General features: G+C 32.3%; 1 protein-coding gene across 1 annotated transcript; it reads right to left on the reverse strand.

Annotated features, from left to right (window-relative positions):
- Window positions 1–5,671: 5,671 nt before the first annotated feature.
- Window positions 5,672–8,935, reverse strand: LOC114166495 (probable protein phosphatase 2C 4). Its single transcript, XM_028051235.1, has 4 exons — window positions 7,429–8,935; window positions 7,074–7,187; window positions 6,716–6,980; window positions 5,672–5,984 (listed from the first exon to the last, which is right to left on the reverse strand). Exons 1-4 carry the CDS (start codon window positions 8,851–8,853, stop codon window positions 5,869–5,871), a joined length of 1,920 nt encoding a protein of 639 aa, XP_027907036.1. The 5' UTR covers window positions 8,854–8,935; the 3' UTR covers window positions 5,672–5,868.
- Window positions 8,936–18,660: the final 9,725 nt, after the last annotated feature.

Below are 18,660 nucleotides of genomic sequence, written 5' to 3' on the forward strand. Positions count from 1 at the left end.
AATCTACTTACAACATAAGCAATATCAGGTCTTTAGTTTGTGAGATACATAACACTTCCTATAACCTTAGCATATTCAACTTGTGAAACACTATCACTTTTGTTCCTTTTAAGACTCATGCTAGGGTCATAAGGAGTTCTCATAGGCATTGCATCAAAACAATCAAATTTCTTAAGTATCTTTTCAATGTAATGTGATTGACATAATGAAAAGCTAAATTCGGTTTTCCTTATTTTGACACTAAGAATAACAGTTGCCTCACCTAAACCTTCCATCTCAAAGTGAGTAGTAAAAAACATTTTGGTATTATTTATTACTTCCAAGTTAGATCCGAAAATCAACATGTGTATGCATGATGAATACCTATTTGGCTGGTGAAACATGATTTGTTTGTGGTTAGGACGTAATTCCCTAAATCTCTAGGTGAACTTTTAGGATGGTGCCTTAGTTGGTCGGGACGTAATTCCATGACCCCTGTTAGTGGGAGTTCATGGTGGTGCCCCATCTATATAATTTAGTAAGGATTCAAGGTAAGGTTGCATCCTGACACTCTAAGGGGTCAGTTAGTCTCACATAGAGCGGACTCACTCATGTGGTGAGAGTAGTAGGAGGCCCGAAACCCATTAAGGGCTAAACTTGTGTGTGTGGGTTGAGACATTGTAACACTTAGCTCGAGGGTGAGCAACTCGGTAGAGCAGGGAATCCACCACAAGTGCATCGGCCAAGTCATGTTACTATCATTAGCATCAGCCAAGTCAATGTAAATTAATTTAATAATAAAATTGGATTTAATTTAGCTTCTGTAGTCAAAGCTAAATTGAATAAATTTTAAAATAAAAATTCATTAGTTTCTGCTTGACTACCGCTAAACTACGTTAATTAAAATATTTAGTCGATGCTACTTAGAGCTGGCCTTCAAAAGTCGATGCTAACAAATTAGCATCTTGATTTTAGAGTTGTATGCGTATGTGGCGCAAATTCGACTATAAAAACCATGTAGGTTCAACTTTTCTTTGTTAGCGTTGGCTTTTAGTCAATGCTAAATATATGTTTTCTTGTAATAATATCTTATTATTTATAACTCAGTTTATATAAGCTATTAAAAGTCACTTTTTTTAAGTTGTTTTATAAATTTTTTTATTATATACATAGTAAGATTTTGTTCAAATAATTACAAATAATATTCAGGTTAGATCCTTTTAACCTGTTTCAAAATTTCCAACAATTTGTATTTGTTCTAGTAGGGGTTGAGACGTCCTTACAATATCCTTTTGAGACGCATCTTCTCCTAATCTACGATGTTTACTCATCTCCAGCGTCATTACTTTTGATTTGAGACTTTTACTCCTCTCCTAGTGGAATGCCGAGGAGGGGAGAGTGCCTATATTGCTTGGTGGTATCTACATTTGGTGGTGCGGGTAATTTCCTCAAGGTGGTATGACGTTGGCATTAAGAGTATCGTCGAATATGCGAGCTCGGTTAGCATTGAGTGGTATATAGTGAGTGAAACAGGGTGGTCTTCACTTCTTCAGGCGTGTTCCTTAGGGAGGGGCTTGTTTCTTTTGTAAAGGTTTTTTCTTAGGTGTTAGTACTTTGGTTTTGACTTTGTTATCATAATAAAATTAAATGGAATTGTTTTATTGTATTATCATCTTTTAAATTTAAAATAATTTATAAAGTATACTTTTATCTTCGTCGTGATCAATAACTATTTATTTCTAACCTTTGTAACATGAATTTAATCTGCAAATATCATAATCTACAAATATCATGTGAGATACGCATAAACTTAATGTGTGTGTATATGCGTGCGTGTATGTTTGTGTATATGTGTGCGTGTGTGCATGTACATGTGCGTACATGTGTGTGTGTGTGTGTGTGTAGGGATGGCAAAGCGAGACATGCCACACTGGTCGACTCGCACAAAAAAACGCGTGGTGGGCTGAGATTCTAGGCTTGCCAACCCGCATAGGCCGGTAGCTTGTGCAGGCGAAGGACAGGGTGGGGTGGGCCAACTCGTGACCTGCAAAAAAAAAAACTTGCACTTGTATATGTTGGTTACTTCCTTTTTTTGGAATTCTACATAGACATTCCAAATTATTGTATGAGTGGAAAAAATCAGTATTATGTATTTCTGAATGTGCTAAAATTTCAAGGATTCATCGTGCATGTCAAAGTACGAATATAAGTACGAATATATATGTGATGAAAATGTTGGATTATCAATTTATTATTCAACTCCCCAAAGTCAACTTAATTTTGTAAACTTGTTAAAGCTTTCCAATTTGTCTGACATTGAAAGTTTTATCATGAGAAATAAATAAAATAAATAAAAATGGGTTGCCCCGCAAGTCAAAACCTATATGGGTCAGGCTAGACTTTTGAGCCTACATTTTCAAAGCGGGGGGGGTGACTAGCCCAGCCTGAACACCCCACATCCAACAAATTTCTTAAAAGACCAAAGAGAATGACAAAAAATGAACTTATTTAGTTCAAGATTTTGATGTGATAGGATTGTAGACTTCAATACCAAGAGCCTTACGGCGTACTCTAATTTTCAAATAGACTAAGGATAAAGTCAGAGATTAAAAAAAAATACATAAAAAGTTTAGAAAGATAGTAAATTTTATAAAATGAACTTCTATTAATAAAATACCTATTCATAATTTCCACTTTTATTATTAAGATATTTTACTGTCATTTTTTAAAACCATCACTGCTCTTAGATTATTTTCTAGATTCTCACCTGAATTAAATATATACACTTTCTAACATGCTAGACAGATAAAACAAGAACCTACTTGTACCAATTCCACCATGTGAAACTTCCATGATATCACATGAAAAACAAAAACAAAGCCTGTATAATTGACAGAGTAGTTAACTGCTCTTTGGATCTTTGATAACCTAAACCACTATTAACCACTAGTTAATTTGGATGTATCTGTGTGCGTACATCCAACTTTATTATATAGAATTTCCTAATTATTTGCGTTCTCTAATCTCTATAACCACTCTAAGGATTCGAATGTAGTTAAATTTAAAGCATTAATAAATATTTACGAAAATTTATCGGATTAATAATCCATTATTACGATTAAGATTAATATATGATTTGGGATAAATTGACGAAGTCTTGATCGAAAATGTATTCAAAAGATTATTATTTTTTTTTATCTTGCTTCTTCAATAGTCAACGTAATTTGTATGTACATTTTGCTGATATCATTAGCCAATTAAGTAGTTAGAAAATGTGAGAATGGTTTACTTTTTATGACTTAAAAGTATGGCCTTCAAAGTCAATTCCGAATAGTTTATTTAAATCCCAATCTATACTTTTAGATTTTGTAATAAAAATTACTATTTTTTATCTTATATTTTAATCTAGTTCCTACTCCTTTAACAGCTTGATTATGACTTTTAACTGTTAGGAGATAGCTATATGTAGTCCCACAGTAGTTTCATATCAATTTTTCTAAATTATTTTTAATAAAAAGTATGTAGGGTCCACGTATTTTAGGAGAACTAATGTAAGATTTAACGAAAATAAGAAATAATAAAGTTGACCCTTTAAATAATTAGTAGCAAACCAATTCCTGGCCCTCTTAAGATAGTTTAAACTTGGTATTAAACTCCTAGATGAACTTTGTAGAACGAGGAAGTTTAGTTAAATGCGAAGTCATTTTCATAATCGTCAGGGACAATAAAAGTAGATAAAGAAAAATAATCACTTTGGTTGCGGATTTGATTTAATGTCTTAAATTATGTGCTTTTCTAAGTAATTGAGAAAAGAGATAAAAGATTTGTTTTAAGTTTGGTGTATTTTAATGCTAAATATATAAACATTTTTATACTAAATATAATAATTATTTAGAAAGTTAAAAATTCTAAATAATGATTAATTTTAGTGGCTAAAAATAATTAATCACTATAGTAACCAATTTAGTTATCAATTTGTAAATTAAAAATTATTGATAATTAAAATTGTTTCTATTATAAATACAAAATTAGAATTGGTTTCTATATTTGTAAGTAAAATAGTTTTTATTATGAATTAGTATATAAATTAGGTACTAACATAAGGTTTTGACTATTAAAGAAATTGATATCTAAGTCTCTAATTAAGAAATTGGTCTCTAAACATAGTTTTTGTTGGAAGTCCTACATCAACTATAAATAAGGTCAATTCACAATATATATGTGGATGCAATCCTCACCTTACAAGCCAGTTTTGTGGGGTTGAGTTAGACTTAAAAACTCACTTCTAACATGCTATCAGAGTCAAGTTAGAGCCTATCCTAGCGAACTTTCTTGGACATTCTGTTCCACCCATTATAAATGGATGCAATCCTCACCTTATAAGCCGATTTTGTGGGGTTGAGTTAGGCTTAAAAACCCACTTCTAATAGTTTTTGTCATTAAAATTTATCATTATTTAAGAATTTTCTTATAGTAACTTATCTACACTTATCCTTTAGTAAGTTTTGATTAAACTTTGTATAAATTCTCTTTATTGTAATTTCACTATTTTTTTTTTTTGTTTTATTTAACAAGATTAAATGAACTTAGATGTTCACTTGAGCAAAAATTGAAGTTGTTTGAGTGATGGAATCTAGATAGGCCAATACCATACAAGACATTCACTCAAGAAAAGATAAAGGTTGGTTGAAAAAATTTTATTCGCTCAAATGAGTTAGATCAAATAAAGCAAGGATTGATTGAAGGATTATCACTTGACAAAGCATGCAGATTTCTTAAGCGATAGTATGACTTTAAAGCAACAAGTCAATGATATTAGTGAAACATGGACACTATAACTGTGTACTTAACCTAGAAGCACACTCTAAATTGGTTGCAAGAAAAAAACCCAATCAAATGTTACAAATTTAAGATTATTGATGCAACTAAAACAAACTAAATCATTGAAGGAAAAAAAAAACTCAACACTAACAAAAAAAAAAAAAAAACTCTATATGAATTTCTTATGATGCCTACTTTCTACTCATTGCCTCCACTACTATAGGAACAATCTTTGGAGGTTGAGTCTACTGTATTTTTGTTCCCATTTCTCCCTCCTCTAGACCTTCCTCTACCACACTTGTTCCGGTCGTTTCACCCTCTAGTACTTTGACCAACTTTGGCTTGCAATGCATGCTCAGTGACTTTCTCATTATTCTTTCTTTTAACTAGCCGTTGCTCATGAGCCTCTAAGGAATTCGACAATTCCTCAATTGACATTGCTTCTAAATCTTTAGATACCTCAATACCAACCAGAATATGATCGAATTGAGGGGTCAAGGTCTGCAAAACTTTCTCAACAATGTTGTTACAAGATATCCTATGCTTCCTTTGTTGTTACAACGTTTGAAATTTTTTGAAAAAAGTGGCAGCAACACGTTGATGTTAGAGTACCCGAGCTTTGTAGACCCATTTCTTCTTCACCTTAAATTACTTTTTTACCTCTTCTTCAACATTCTTGGGTGATTCTTTGAAACCATACTTCAGAATTTCATCAACTTCTTGAAAAAAGGAATTGTCTCCATCTTCACACACCAATCATCATATTTCTCTTGTTTTTCTTTCTCAAACAAAATTGCTTTTAAAAGAATTCAGAAACTTATTGGGAGTGCTTATATTCATGTTATCCACAACTAGCAAAGTCAAAAGAATATTTCAGGAACAGTTTACCTTCTCATACATATAATTAAATTATATAACGACTCACGAAAACTTCTTTAATAGCTTACAAGCTTCGACTTTAAAAAAAAAAGTGTTAACAAAATGGGGAGATTAAAAATAAAAGCAAACAAAGTTCCCCAAAGTTATTGTTAGCATCTATGGGAAAAATTAGTTGGTATATGTATAAATTTAAAGTGATGAACGCCATATTTTTCCCTTGAAGGAGATTATTACTATAGAAATGTCATCATGATAAAGACGTCGTTCCCCGTGTGGGATATTCAGCAATTCATGGAAGTCCATACCTGCAAAAGACCATGTAAAAACAATTACTAAGATGTTTTTGACTTAATCATTCAATTATTATAAAAATTTGTATTTTATCATTAAATTAAAAAATAAAATATTTATTTTTAATATTTTATGAAAATTTAATTTTCACATTTTATGAAAGGCATGTAAGATATTTCTTTCCAGAATATTATATACGGGGATTTTCTTAGAATTTAGAATTTTAAAGTGAATTATAGCATAACATTCACGGGGAAAATATTTTACATTATTCTTATAAAGTGAATGGAAAAAATATTTATAATTTAATTTAAAAACGAAATACAATTTTATAGTATTATAAAAAAAATTATAAGTGAGAAGGTATCATGAATTTCTTTTTCAACTATGTTTTTAGTGCTTAGATTTATATTCAAAATTGAAATTAGTCTACATCTCAAATTTTGATACATTTTGATTTATAAATTTTAAAAATGAATTAGTATAATTTTATAAATTGAACAATGTTAATTTTTTTTAAGTGTTATAGGTTGACATTTGACACATTCCAACTCAAATGTCAACATAAAAAATCATTTAATATCTAAAAAAAATTAACATATCTGAATTAAAATAATTATATCCATTTGTTAAAGTTTGAAATATGAATAAATTTTAATTTTTGTTTCTAAATTTTAAGTGCTTAAAACATATTTAACTTTTTTTATCAAATTAAACTGAATGAAACATGCAGAAGAGATTTTACCAGCTTTTTTGGCTGCCCGAAATAGTGCTTCATTTATAAGGAGTTGTGCAGGATCTGTATCTGGAGAGGAAGTGATGAACGAGTCCACTATGGCAACTGCTTCTTCGTTTGTGAAGTATTGTTGGAGTCCATCAGAACACAATATCAAGAATCTGTCACTTGGCCTCAGCCTGTGGTGGTAAAGTGAAGGAGAACATACGATGTATGGGGATTCCCCTATGTAGTTAACTTTCAGACTCTCTAATACTGCATTATTCTGTTTAGGCTGCAAAATGCATATAAATATAATAAAACTTTCAAATTTATATATTTGTTGTGAATCTATTAGTACTCTTTAAATAAATACCATAGATTATACCTCCTTCAGGAAGCCAGCACCAAAAGCTCTTGTAACATTTAAGTAACCTTTCACCCTTCCTTTAGTAATTGCACAAGGGTCATCTGGGTGCTCCTTCATGATTCTGTCAACCTCCTGAGATTTGGTAAATGTGTCATATAACACAATTAAGTGACACAAACCAGAAGCCTATGTTCATAAATTTGTCTCCTCTAAATACCAGAAGTTGATTAGGAAATCATGTCTTAATCTTCTGTAAATGTGTTATATTTCACAAATTTAACAACTGATATGTCACATTCAAGTCTTAAAGTTTTATGTTGAAAATAACCTTCTCGTCAAGAAAACCAGTTCTAACATACACATATACGTATACCTCTTTGACAAGGGTACTGTGCTCCATGGTGAGCTGAAGAGAATTAACACTGTGATCAGCCAATATTGCACGACTGTCTCCCACATTCATCAAGTAAACATCTTCTCCCTTCATCAGCATCACCAAAACACAAGACCCCATCATAGTCAACACAGGATTATTACCAATCACTTCATCAACTTTCTTCAGAAACGCATCCTCCGTCTTCCTCAACGCCTCAGAAAGACCAACCAACGCATCTGAATGCCCAAAACTTGATGCCCCTTTCACGCTTAACTCCAATTTCTTCCAACAATTCAAAGAATCCCAGTTATCCAACATCGAAGAACAACAACCTTTGACCACTGTGTTCCTTATTTTGGAGGACCTACCACTACCATTAACCAAACCTAACAACACTTTCTCCGACGTGTCGCCACATAGCATGCCCTTGAGCTCATCATGCACAGAATGGAAAAGATTATCAAGAAGATAATCAGTAGCATCAGGACCATTGAACCCATCATAAATTCCTACAAAAACCCACCCATGCTCCTCAGAAATCACAATATGCACACGATCCTCACCTGCTCTCCCTTCAGCCCATTCTAGATTCTCACATCCCATCAATTCACGGTCTGCAACCGTAACCGACGCCATAAAGTCTTGATTTTTAAAGTCACTGCAACAACTTCCAACAACGTTAAACTTCTCGTTATCATCACTCAAATAAGGATGATGATGATCATCATCATTATCATCTAAAGAAGGATGATCATCAGAATTCTTATCATCGTCACCACCACCACCGTCATCATCGCCGTCAACTTTAACAATGTCATTTTCTTTCTTTTTCTTGTACCCTCCAATGGAAACCACCCTTTTAACAAAGGACCCAGAAATCACCCTCTTGAGAATCTTCCTCACGCTTTGCTTCTTACTTTTGTCCTCAAACGCAAACCCATTGTCATGAGAGAATCTTCTCCGCAGCTTCTTCTTCAAATCTCTTTCATTCATCAAAGCGCCAAGCACCACGGGGCCCGAAGAGAACCCTCTCTCCATTGGGCTGCACCAAACGGGGTTGCAGCTTCCCCCAAAGGATCCATCACGACACGAAGCGTGTTGTTGCTGCAGAGGCATCGACGTGAACGATGGGGAGCTCTCAAACGACGCCGAGGAGTCCAACACGACGGGGGAATTGGTTGCGCTGTGGTGGAGAGAATCGAAGGTGGTGGAAGGCGGGGTGGAGGAGTTAGCGCTGACGGAAGCGCCGGAAACTGATCGGAAGGTTGTGATCGTAGTGACGTTATCGGTGGAGAAAAGGTCCGGCGGTCGAACGTAACATATTGAGTTTCCGAAGGGGTTGGCATTGCTATGGTGGTACCGGCGGGAGATATCTCCGGCGCCGGCGGAGCAGAGGCACCCTTTTACGACGTGGTTGCCCATAGAGAAGACTGTTTGAATGTGTTAACTTTATGTTAATAATTACAGTGAAGAGTTGGTGTGTTATATGGAGAAGTAGAAGAAAAAAGTAGTTGACTTAAAAAAAACTGAGTGGTGTCATTTGTTCTCTTCCGGAGAAATGATACTTTAACATCCAAAAATACCACTTTCTTTACCACCTAACAATTTGATTTAATTTTTTTTTTATAATTGAAAAATGAAATGAAACTGATCAAGCTTATTTCCCCGTTGTAGTCACATCCACTTGCTCACTCCTCACACACCAGTCCGCGCAAATTTTTTTTGTTTTCAAAAATGCCTCTCCTCCACCGCTTCTCTAGTTTTTCTAAAGTGCCCACAAACCCTCCCCTGTCACTCGCCACTCATCACAGAACACTCAATCGAAAGCGCACAGAACCCTTCCCGCACACACACACACACCTCTGGTCACCTTCTTCCCGCAACCGCCGCCCCACAAAATCCTTCCCGCACCACAGAACCCTTCCTCTGGTCGACCTCTTCCCGAAACCGCCGCCCCACAACCATCATCCCGCACACACACACACACACACACACCTCTGGTCGACCAAGTATTAATTTTAATTGTCGGAATTGCTGGCTGACCCGTACTGACATCTAACATGCTACCCAAACACATATAAAATGTAATCTAACACATAGTTTTTAGACAAATTACTTGTAACATTTGTTAATAAAATAATCATTCCAGGGCATTGCTGGACCCCAGTTTGTTCCCCCGTTTGAAGACAGACAATATTTAATTTGTTCTAATAAATGCATAGGTTCTAAGTGACTAAAAACATTAATGGACCTTGTTGAAATTTAACATGCGACCCAATCAAAAATAAGTTGTAATCCATGATAGAGTTTTTAGACAAATTACTTGTAGCATATTTTAATGAAATAATTATCCCAGGGCATTGCTAGACCCCAGTTTGTTCCCCCTTTTGAAGACAGAAAATATTTAATTTGTTTTAATAAATGCATAGGTTATAAGTCACTAAAAACATTGGTGGACCTTGCTGAAATTTAACATGCGACCCAATCAAATGTAAGCTGTAACCCAGGATAAAGTTTTTGGACAAATTAATTGTAACATATTTTAATAAAATAATTACCCCAGGGCATGAGTTACAATTAATTTGTCCAAAAACTATATCTTGGGTTACAGCTTACATTTGATTGGGTCGCATGTTAAATTTCAACAAGGTCCACCAATGTTTTTAGTCATTTATAACCTATGCATTTATTAAAACAAATTAAATATTGTCTGTCTTCAAAGGGGGGAACAAACTCGGGTCCAGCAATGCCCTGAGATAATTATTTCATTAAAATATGTTACAATTAATTTGTCCGAAAACTTTATTCTGGGTTACAGCTTACATTTGATTGGGTCGCATGTTAAATTTCAGCAAGGTCCACCAATGTTTTTAGTGACTTATAACCTATGCATTTATTCAAACAAATTAAATATTGGTTGTCTTCAAAGGGGGGAACAAACTGGGGTCCAGCAATGCCCTGGGATAATTATTTTATTAAAATATGCTACAAGTAATTTGTCTAAAAACTCTATCATGGATTACAGCTTATTTTTTATTGGGTCGCATGTTAAATTTCAACAAGGTCCACCAATGTTTTTAGTCACTTAGAACCTATGCATTTATTAGAACAAATTAAATATTGTCTGTCTTCAAACGGGGGGAACAAACTGAGGTCCAGCAATGTCCTGAGATGATTATTTTATTAACAAATGTTACAAGTAATTTGTCCAAAAACTATGTGCTGGATTACTTTTTATATGTGCTTGGGTAGCATGTTAGATGTCAGTATGGGTCAGCCAGCAATTCCGACAATTAATATTAATACTTGGTCGACCAAAGGTGTGTGTGTGTGTGCGGGAGGATGGTTGTGGGGCGACGGTTGCGGGAAGAAGGCGACCAGAGGTGTGTGTGTGTGTGCGGGAAGGGTTCTGTGCGCTTTCGATTGAGTGTTCTGTGATGAGTGGCGAGTGGCAGGGGAGGGTTTGTGGGCACTTTAGAGAAACTGGAGAAGCAGGAGAGGCGTTTTCGAAAATGAAAAAAATTTACGCGGACTGGTGTGTGAGGAGTGGGCAAGTGACTGTGAGCGGGGAAACAAGCTTGATCAGTTTCATTTCATTTTTCAATTATAAAAAAAATTAAATCAAATTGCTGCTGCCACGTCAGGTGATAATGATAGTGATCAATTTTAGATGTCAATGTATCATTTATCTTTGTTCTGTTCTTTTAAAATGAGAATCGTTGTTTATCTTGTGAACGGACAAGAAACTTTTGAGATGCCCATTGGGAGCAGAGTGTTTATCACTAGAAAAGTTCCATTGTCTTCGCAATCTTCTCAAATACACAGTTAATTACGGAAACGGGTATATTTATTTCTTAATTTACATAAAAGGGCCTATTTTTAAAATTATTACCAACTTAGGTGAAGTGGTAAGATCATTGATGACTTCTATAAGGATATAAGAATGAAGTCGTCATTGATATAATGACTTCTATCTTTTTTCTCACAGAAGTTTTCACAATAATAACAACTCCAGTTTTTCATTATGACTCAACTGTTAGGAACGACGACTTCTAGATTATTCTTATTTTAAATGAAGTTGTTATAGTTTTTATTTATTTGTTTAAAAAATATATTAATATATAATTTTTTTAAGTTTGATTTTTTTATTTATTTGTTAATTTTTTTAATTTGTTTTTATTATTTTTAAATGTATTATTAATTTGTTTAAAAAATATATTAATATATAATTTTTATTCTATTATATTTTAATGATTTATTTTTTATTTAATTAATTTAATGTTTAAAATAAATTTAATTAATTAAATACATGATAAAGATTATTATAGTAATAAAATTGAAATTACTTAATATAAAAAATTTAATAAAGTGCAAATAAATAATACAAAATGATGCATCATTGCCTATATGAAAAATATTCACGATTGTAACCTTGTTACGATAGTAAGAACATTTTTTTTTTGCTTACTCTTAGTTTATTGATCCATTTCATTATAGATACAAGCAATAGTTGACCTTCCTGATTGTTTAAGATATGGATTGTTATCGACTTACAATGTCTTCACAGCGATATGATAACGATGGTAGGGATAATGAAGATGGTCAAAATGATGATAATGTTGAAGAATATTTTATCATGCTAGTTGCATCGTCATCGCAGTCATCTATTGAACATGGAGGTCACCAAAGACCTAGAAGACAATGAAGAAGGCCACCATGTGACACTCATTTACACTGATAAGTATTTATAATGTATTTCATTCCACTTATTTTATTTTCATTATTTTTAATTTCCTCAAGTGTTACTAATATAATTACAATTTTTCTTTGCTTTATTATTTTGTCATGTATTCAATAAATTGAATTAGTTAAATAAAAAACAAAAAATAAATCATTAAAATATAATATAATAAAAATTATGTATCACTTTACTTTAAACAAATTAATAATATATTTAAATAAATAATAAAAACAAATTAAAAAAAATTACAATTAAAAAATCAAACTAAAGTCTTCATACCTATGACAACTTCACATCTAAAAAAATAATAATAATCTAAAGTTGTCACTCCCAATGGTGGAGCATAGTGGAGACTAGGGGGCATGGCCTCCACAAATTTTGATTTTTTTTTGTTATAGATAATATATTAAATATTAATAATAATTAAATTAAATATTTTTTTTTATAAAGTACAACATATAATGTTTATAATTGTTTTCTTTTGTTCTTGAAGAGAAAAAGATATATTTTTTGTTCTCATTTTTCATGTGTTCTCTTCCATTCTTGAAAAAGAAAATAAGATAATTCTCTCTTGTCGTCTCACTTGATAGTGAAATATTATTTTATTAATTTATTTCATGAGGATCTTGTATATTAATTTTTTATTTTATGAACATAGAAGAAAAAGTATTGTACTGTGTGTTTTTCTATAACTGGATTTTAATTGTGGTTTGATTATCATTGATTTTTTCTTTAGTTTTTACGTCTCTCAATTTTGTATTAGATTATAATAAATTATATTTTAGTCTTATTTTTTTTAAATAGTTATATTGATGAAGAATAAAATAATATATTCATTTTTTAAAAAATGATAAAGGAAAACTACCCGTGAAGATGAAAGCAAGACAAATTCAACTTCTGAAGCATGATACTAATGATCCAATTCTTCAACTAGAGGAGCCCTTTCTTAAGGTTCAAAGAAGTATAGGTGAGGAGTTTCATATTAATTCTTTGGAACGTGATCCATAACAACTTCTTCAAATTTGAGAATATCCAATGAGCCAAAGAGATGAAATTAGAAGAGCTTATTTAAAATGGGGTCCATATGAAATACAACTTGAAAACTATCCTTAAAGGAAAAACATCCAAGGATATTTCAATCTAATTTGTTTAAAATGTATCCTTCATAGCTAGAGTATTCCCGACTAATGATGGAGCTTATTGTTTGGCATGTTATCTATTTAATTCAAAGCTAGATGGTCATCCTGGGTCAGATGTGTTTACTAAACAAGATTTTAGATCATGGGAAAAGGTTAATGTAAGAAAAAAAATGTGCATTTCTCAACCACATTGGAGATAGTCATTGCTCATCGCATAACAATGTAATGAAAGTTTGTGAAGATTTGTTGAATCAATCTATACATTAATAACATTATAAACTATAATAATACAATGAAAGTCTGTGTGATTTTTTTTGTTAGTTTTCGTTATACAAAATTATGTACTTATTTTTTATTGTATTAGTAACAATAATTAAATATATAAATTTTGGGCGTATTATTTTGACTTCTCCAACAATGTTGGTCAAGATCCGTCACTGGTCACTCCTAATATGACTTCAATTGAGATAAAAAAAAAAAAAAAACCTAAAGTTGTCATTGTTGTGAAGAGTTCTCTAAAGAAAATGTAAAAGTCGTCACACCAATAACGACTTCACCCTAACAAATGTCCTAAAATCATCAATACTCTTACTACTTAACCCAATTTCATAATAATTTCAAAAACAAACCCTTTGCATAAATTAAAAAGTAAATTGACCTATTTTCGAAAATTAACCTCTCAAATACACGTACTTTTCTCTCTTTAACAATTTATTTCAAATTTAAGGATTTTTTATGGGTCACTTCCTCTATTGCTTTACAAAATTGGATAGTCTAGTAAAAAATTATATTGCAGAGACAAACATTGCATATCCAACACGATTTTTTATACCAAAGTCGAATGGTATAAGGACGATATTTTCATAAAATTAAAAAAGATGAGGTCGTCATTATAAATAACTACTTATGTGAAAAAAAAATTAAACTAAAATGGTTATAGGTCTGTAACGACATTTGATATAGGAGAAGTGACTAGGTATATTAAATGGCTTTCAATTTCACGGTATGATAATATTTTATTAATTTTTTTTCTTGATTTTAGAGGAGTCGTTATGATAAACCACGACTTCTCTTATTATTTTTTTAACTTTTTTAAAATTTCTAAAATTATATATATACTATGTATAAATTAAATGATTAATTTACTTAGAAACTAAAAAATATTAATCTGCAAAGTTAAAACTTTTTATTTTAATTTGAGAATTAAATTATTAAAATATGACTTAAAGGAAAAAAATTACTCAAAATTTTAAAAAATAAAATTTCGTTTTAATTAAATTATTAAAAAAATATTAAGACCTTAAGACTTCAAATTTCATAAATTCTAAAATTCTAATATATATATATATATATATATATATATATATATATATATATATATATATATATATATATATATATATATATATATATATTCTATTAATTTTATATTATTTTTTAATAAGCTGATTAATTGGATTTTAAAAATTATAATACTTTTAATATATTTGTACATAATCATATACTTTTAATTTATTCTAATAATTTAAAAGTTTTGATAATATTTATATCTTAAAGTTTTTTAATAATTTAATTAGAAATAATTTTAAAATTTTAAAATTTTTCTGTAAACATATTTTAATAATTTAATTCACAAATTGAAATTAAAATTTCTAACTTTATATGTTAATATTTCTTAAGTCTTATATAAATAAATTATTAAATTTATACATGGTATATATATATATATATATATAATACTATTTATGTTTTTTCTTAATTTACATAAACACATTTTTTTTAGTTTAAATTTTAAAATGATAAATATTATTGTATTTTATTTATGTTTAATATTTTAATAATAAAATATAATAATCAAATTTAAGATATTAAATTTTAAAATTTCAAAATTTTAATAAAATTTTATTTAAAATAATTTTAATCAAATTATTTTTAAAAAAATATGTATACAAAATTTTAGAAATTATAAAAAAGTTAAAAAAAATAAGAGAGAAGTGGTAGTTGATAACAATGACTTCTCTAAAATGAAAATAATAATAATAATAATAAAATATTATTTTAAGGTGAAATCGAAAATCATTAATATATTTTAAGACTTCTTTCAAATCAAATATCTTATGATTCATAACGACTTTAATTTATTATTTTTTTACTTAAAGTTGTTGTTTACAATGACGACTTAATCTTTTTTAATTTCGTGAAGAAGTCGTTCTCATGTCACATAAGACTTCACTTCAGTATAAAAGTCTAGTTGGGTTTGCACGACTTGCATCATGCAATGTAATTTATTATTAAACGATCCATGTTTTATAAAAAAAAAGAGTTAAAGTGACCTATTTTTGTAAAAAAAAAAAACGAAATTTAAATATTGCTTTTTGTTGAAATAAAAGAGAAACATAGGTTGAATTCTTTACCGAAGCAATGCACATAGTGTTAATTATCTGTCCTAAGTTCTGATACTACAAATAGAAAAAAATATTAACTAAAGAGATAATACAATCAAGGCAACTATGAATCGTTTAAGGCATAATAAGTTAAATAGATACATAAAGACATAAAAATACTATGAATATACATAGAAGGAAGAAGATGAATAATACCAATATTATTTGAAGAGACCCTGTATCTATTTATATCTATTGGTCATGGTAGCATAAAGTAAATAACCCAAACTACACATTAAAGAGAAAAACAAATTGTACTACTAGGTCGAGATGTACTTAGAAGCACATGTGTCTACTTGTCATTTTGTTCTTCATGTATATATGTTATCTATCAACTAAGTCGATACAAAGAGAATAAAAAGGCTTTAAAGGAGAGAAGATGGACTAGGCCTGACTCATAAGTGATGTGACATTTTGATTTGACTTGGGAAGGCAGATAACAACTCATCAAGACCCTTGGATCTAAGCGGATCTAATGTAACATCCCGTCAGGATATTACGAATTTTAAATAGTAAATAAAGAAAAAGTAATTTCAAGTCAATTAATACAACTGCATTTCACAAAAATGTGGGAAATTTAAATCTTTATTTCACGATAGCAATAACTGAAATACAAAATGAGTAATTATCCATTATAAATCTGAATCTGATAATATAAGAGTTTACATTTGATTTAAAAATCATAAAATATAAATTCATGATGAAATATCCCCAGTCTAGCCCCTGCTCCGTCTCTATGTCTCACCGGATCCACCTGCAACATCCTTTGCTCACGCTTACCGAGTACACGATCAACGCCAAACACAAGCAGATAGGGTGAGTTTAACAGAAAAAACATATAAAACTATATATACATATACAAACGCTTATATATATATATATATGTCATACAATCACACTATAGTAATTTCCTCCTTTGATTTCCATATCACATGGCCACAACCATGTTAATCGCGTTCTACATCTCCAAGTGAGTACCTCAAGGTGTCTTGCTGCCATACCTATCGACCACAACAGATAGAGCACGTGCGGGAAACCATGCTATGGATCATATACCGTAACGCCAGGTGGAGTTCCCAAATACAAACATAGTTCGTAACGTTCCAAGACTACCAAACTCGTCAGCTAGTTACTGAGAAGGGTAATCTATCTGGACTCATCCGTACTGGCCACAACCAGCACACTCACACTGGCAACACTCGCCAACCCGAGCTCAACTCAAGGGTTCCTCGTGTTCATCCGCCATCCTAAGCTCAACTCGAGGGATGCCATTCCGAGCTCAACTCGAGGAATGCCATGTGCTTAACCCCTATCCCGAGCTCAACTCAAGGGATACGTTTCGAGCTCAACTTAAGGAATACCAGCAAGCCGACCTTTAAGATATCCTAGAAACAGTGTAGATTATGCACACAAAGCTCTTTTGCTTCTCGGTATTGCTTGGCGCAACACACTAGGCACCAGGCGCACAACGCTTACAAGCCGCCTAGCGGGGGACACGTACCGCCAGGCGCCCTACGCCTCTGTAGTCCATTGTCCTATAGTTACCCCCTGGCGGATCGACCATCATCGCCAGGCGCCAAGCTCTCTATTGCTTTCTAGAACTACAACTATCTCCTGGCGGATCTCGTTCTGCCGCCAGGCACTGCACCAGTATAGTGATGGTTACTGGTTTAAATCCTCCAACCTTGATGATCAAATTTTAATAGATACTAGCACCCACTGTAAACTTCACTAAGTGAATTACATCAATTCTTATGAGTTTGGCTGGCTACTAACGTACCTATAATTATTTGGGTCCCCCAAATGAGGCATTCCCATTCTTAGACTTCCTTAAGTTCAACACTTGGAATTCCAAATCTGCCAATATTGATCCTAATACTAATTAGTATGATCCATCATTTACTCCAAGTAGTACCTATGTCTCTACTAGGCTTGCTTCCACTTCTCCCTCTTTATAGCTTACGTACATATCAAAGCCAACTCACCATCTTATACTCGTATCTTAACTAACCTCGTGCATTCACTATGGCATCCAAACAAGGCCTATCAGGATCCTATATTTTAATCAAACCAGTTTATGCATCACACCAGTATCTTAACACCTATCCTTTCCTATTAATCTCATATACTTAACTCCACATAACCTATCTACAATTGAGGCAGTTTCAATTCACACGCTCATGATCCAGTGACCCCATGCTCCATCATAATGAACTAATTTTCACAGAAAACCACAGACCCTCAAATTCCTTCTCAGCTACATAGAGTCACTACCACTGCGCTGGCGCCTGGCGGCAAGCCCCGTGCCGCCAGGTGGTGCATCAGTTTTGGGGAATTCCAGAACTTTGCCCTACACCTGCGAAGTTCCAACTTCTCAACATTCCTCTCTTACAGCTTTCTCCCACTTCTCACGCGAATTCACTTATGATTATAAGGTTTCCCATTATGAACCCATTCATTCGCTCTTACTAGTACCATTAAATCACCAATATGATAGTGGACAACCAGACCCCAATTTCCAACCCTAAAAAGCGTCATAACACTGTTCCATTCAACTAAGCCCTCAATTACGTGAAATTAAATGCTATGTGACCTCAAATCATCCTTTCACAGTTAATTTGGCGTCCCCCAATCAAAATAATCCAAAAACCAACAGGACATCAAAATATAACTGAGATCAGTTCGCGTCGCCTGGCGAGTACTCATCACTGTCAGAAAGTTCATCAAAAACCCAAAAATTTGGGTTTGTAGGCTAGTGTCGCCTGACGGTACAGGGCTTCACTGCCAGGCGGTTCCTCAAGGGAACCCAAAAAACACTAAGCTGGCATGTGTCGCCTAGCGACTATGAATAGCCCGCCAAGCGGTTTCTGGAAATTTTCCAGAAACACAAAATTCATCATACAGC

Source organism: Vigna unguiculata, chromosome 10 (assembly GCF_004118075.2).
Source record: "Vigna unguiculata cultivar IT97K-499-35 chromosome 10, ASM411807v1, whole genome shotgun sequence".
Classification (NCBI taxonomy): domain Eukaryota; kingdom Viridiplantae; phylum Streptophyta; class Magnoliopsida; order Fabales; family Fabaceae; genus Vigna; species Vigna unguiculata.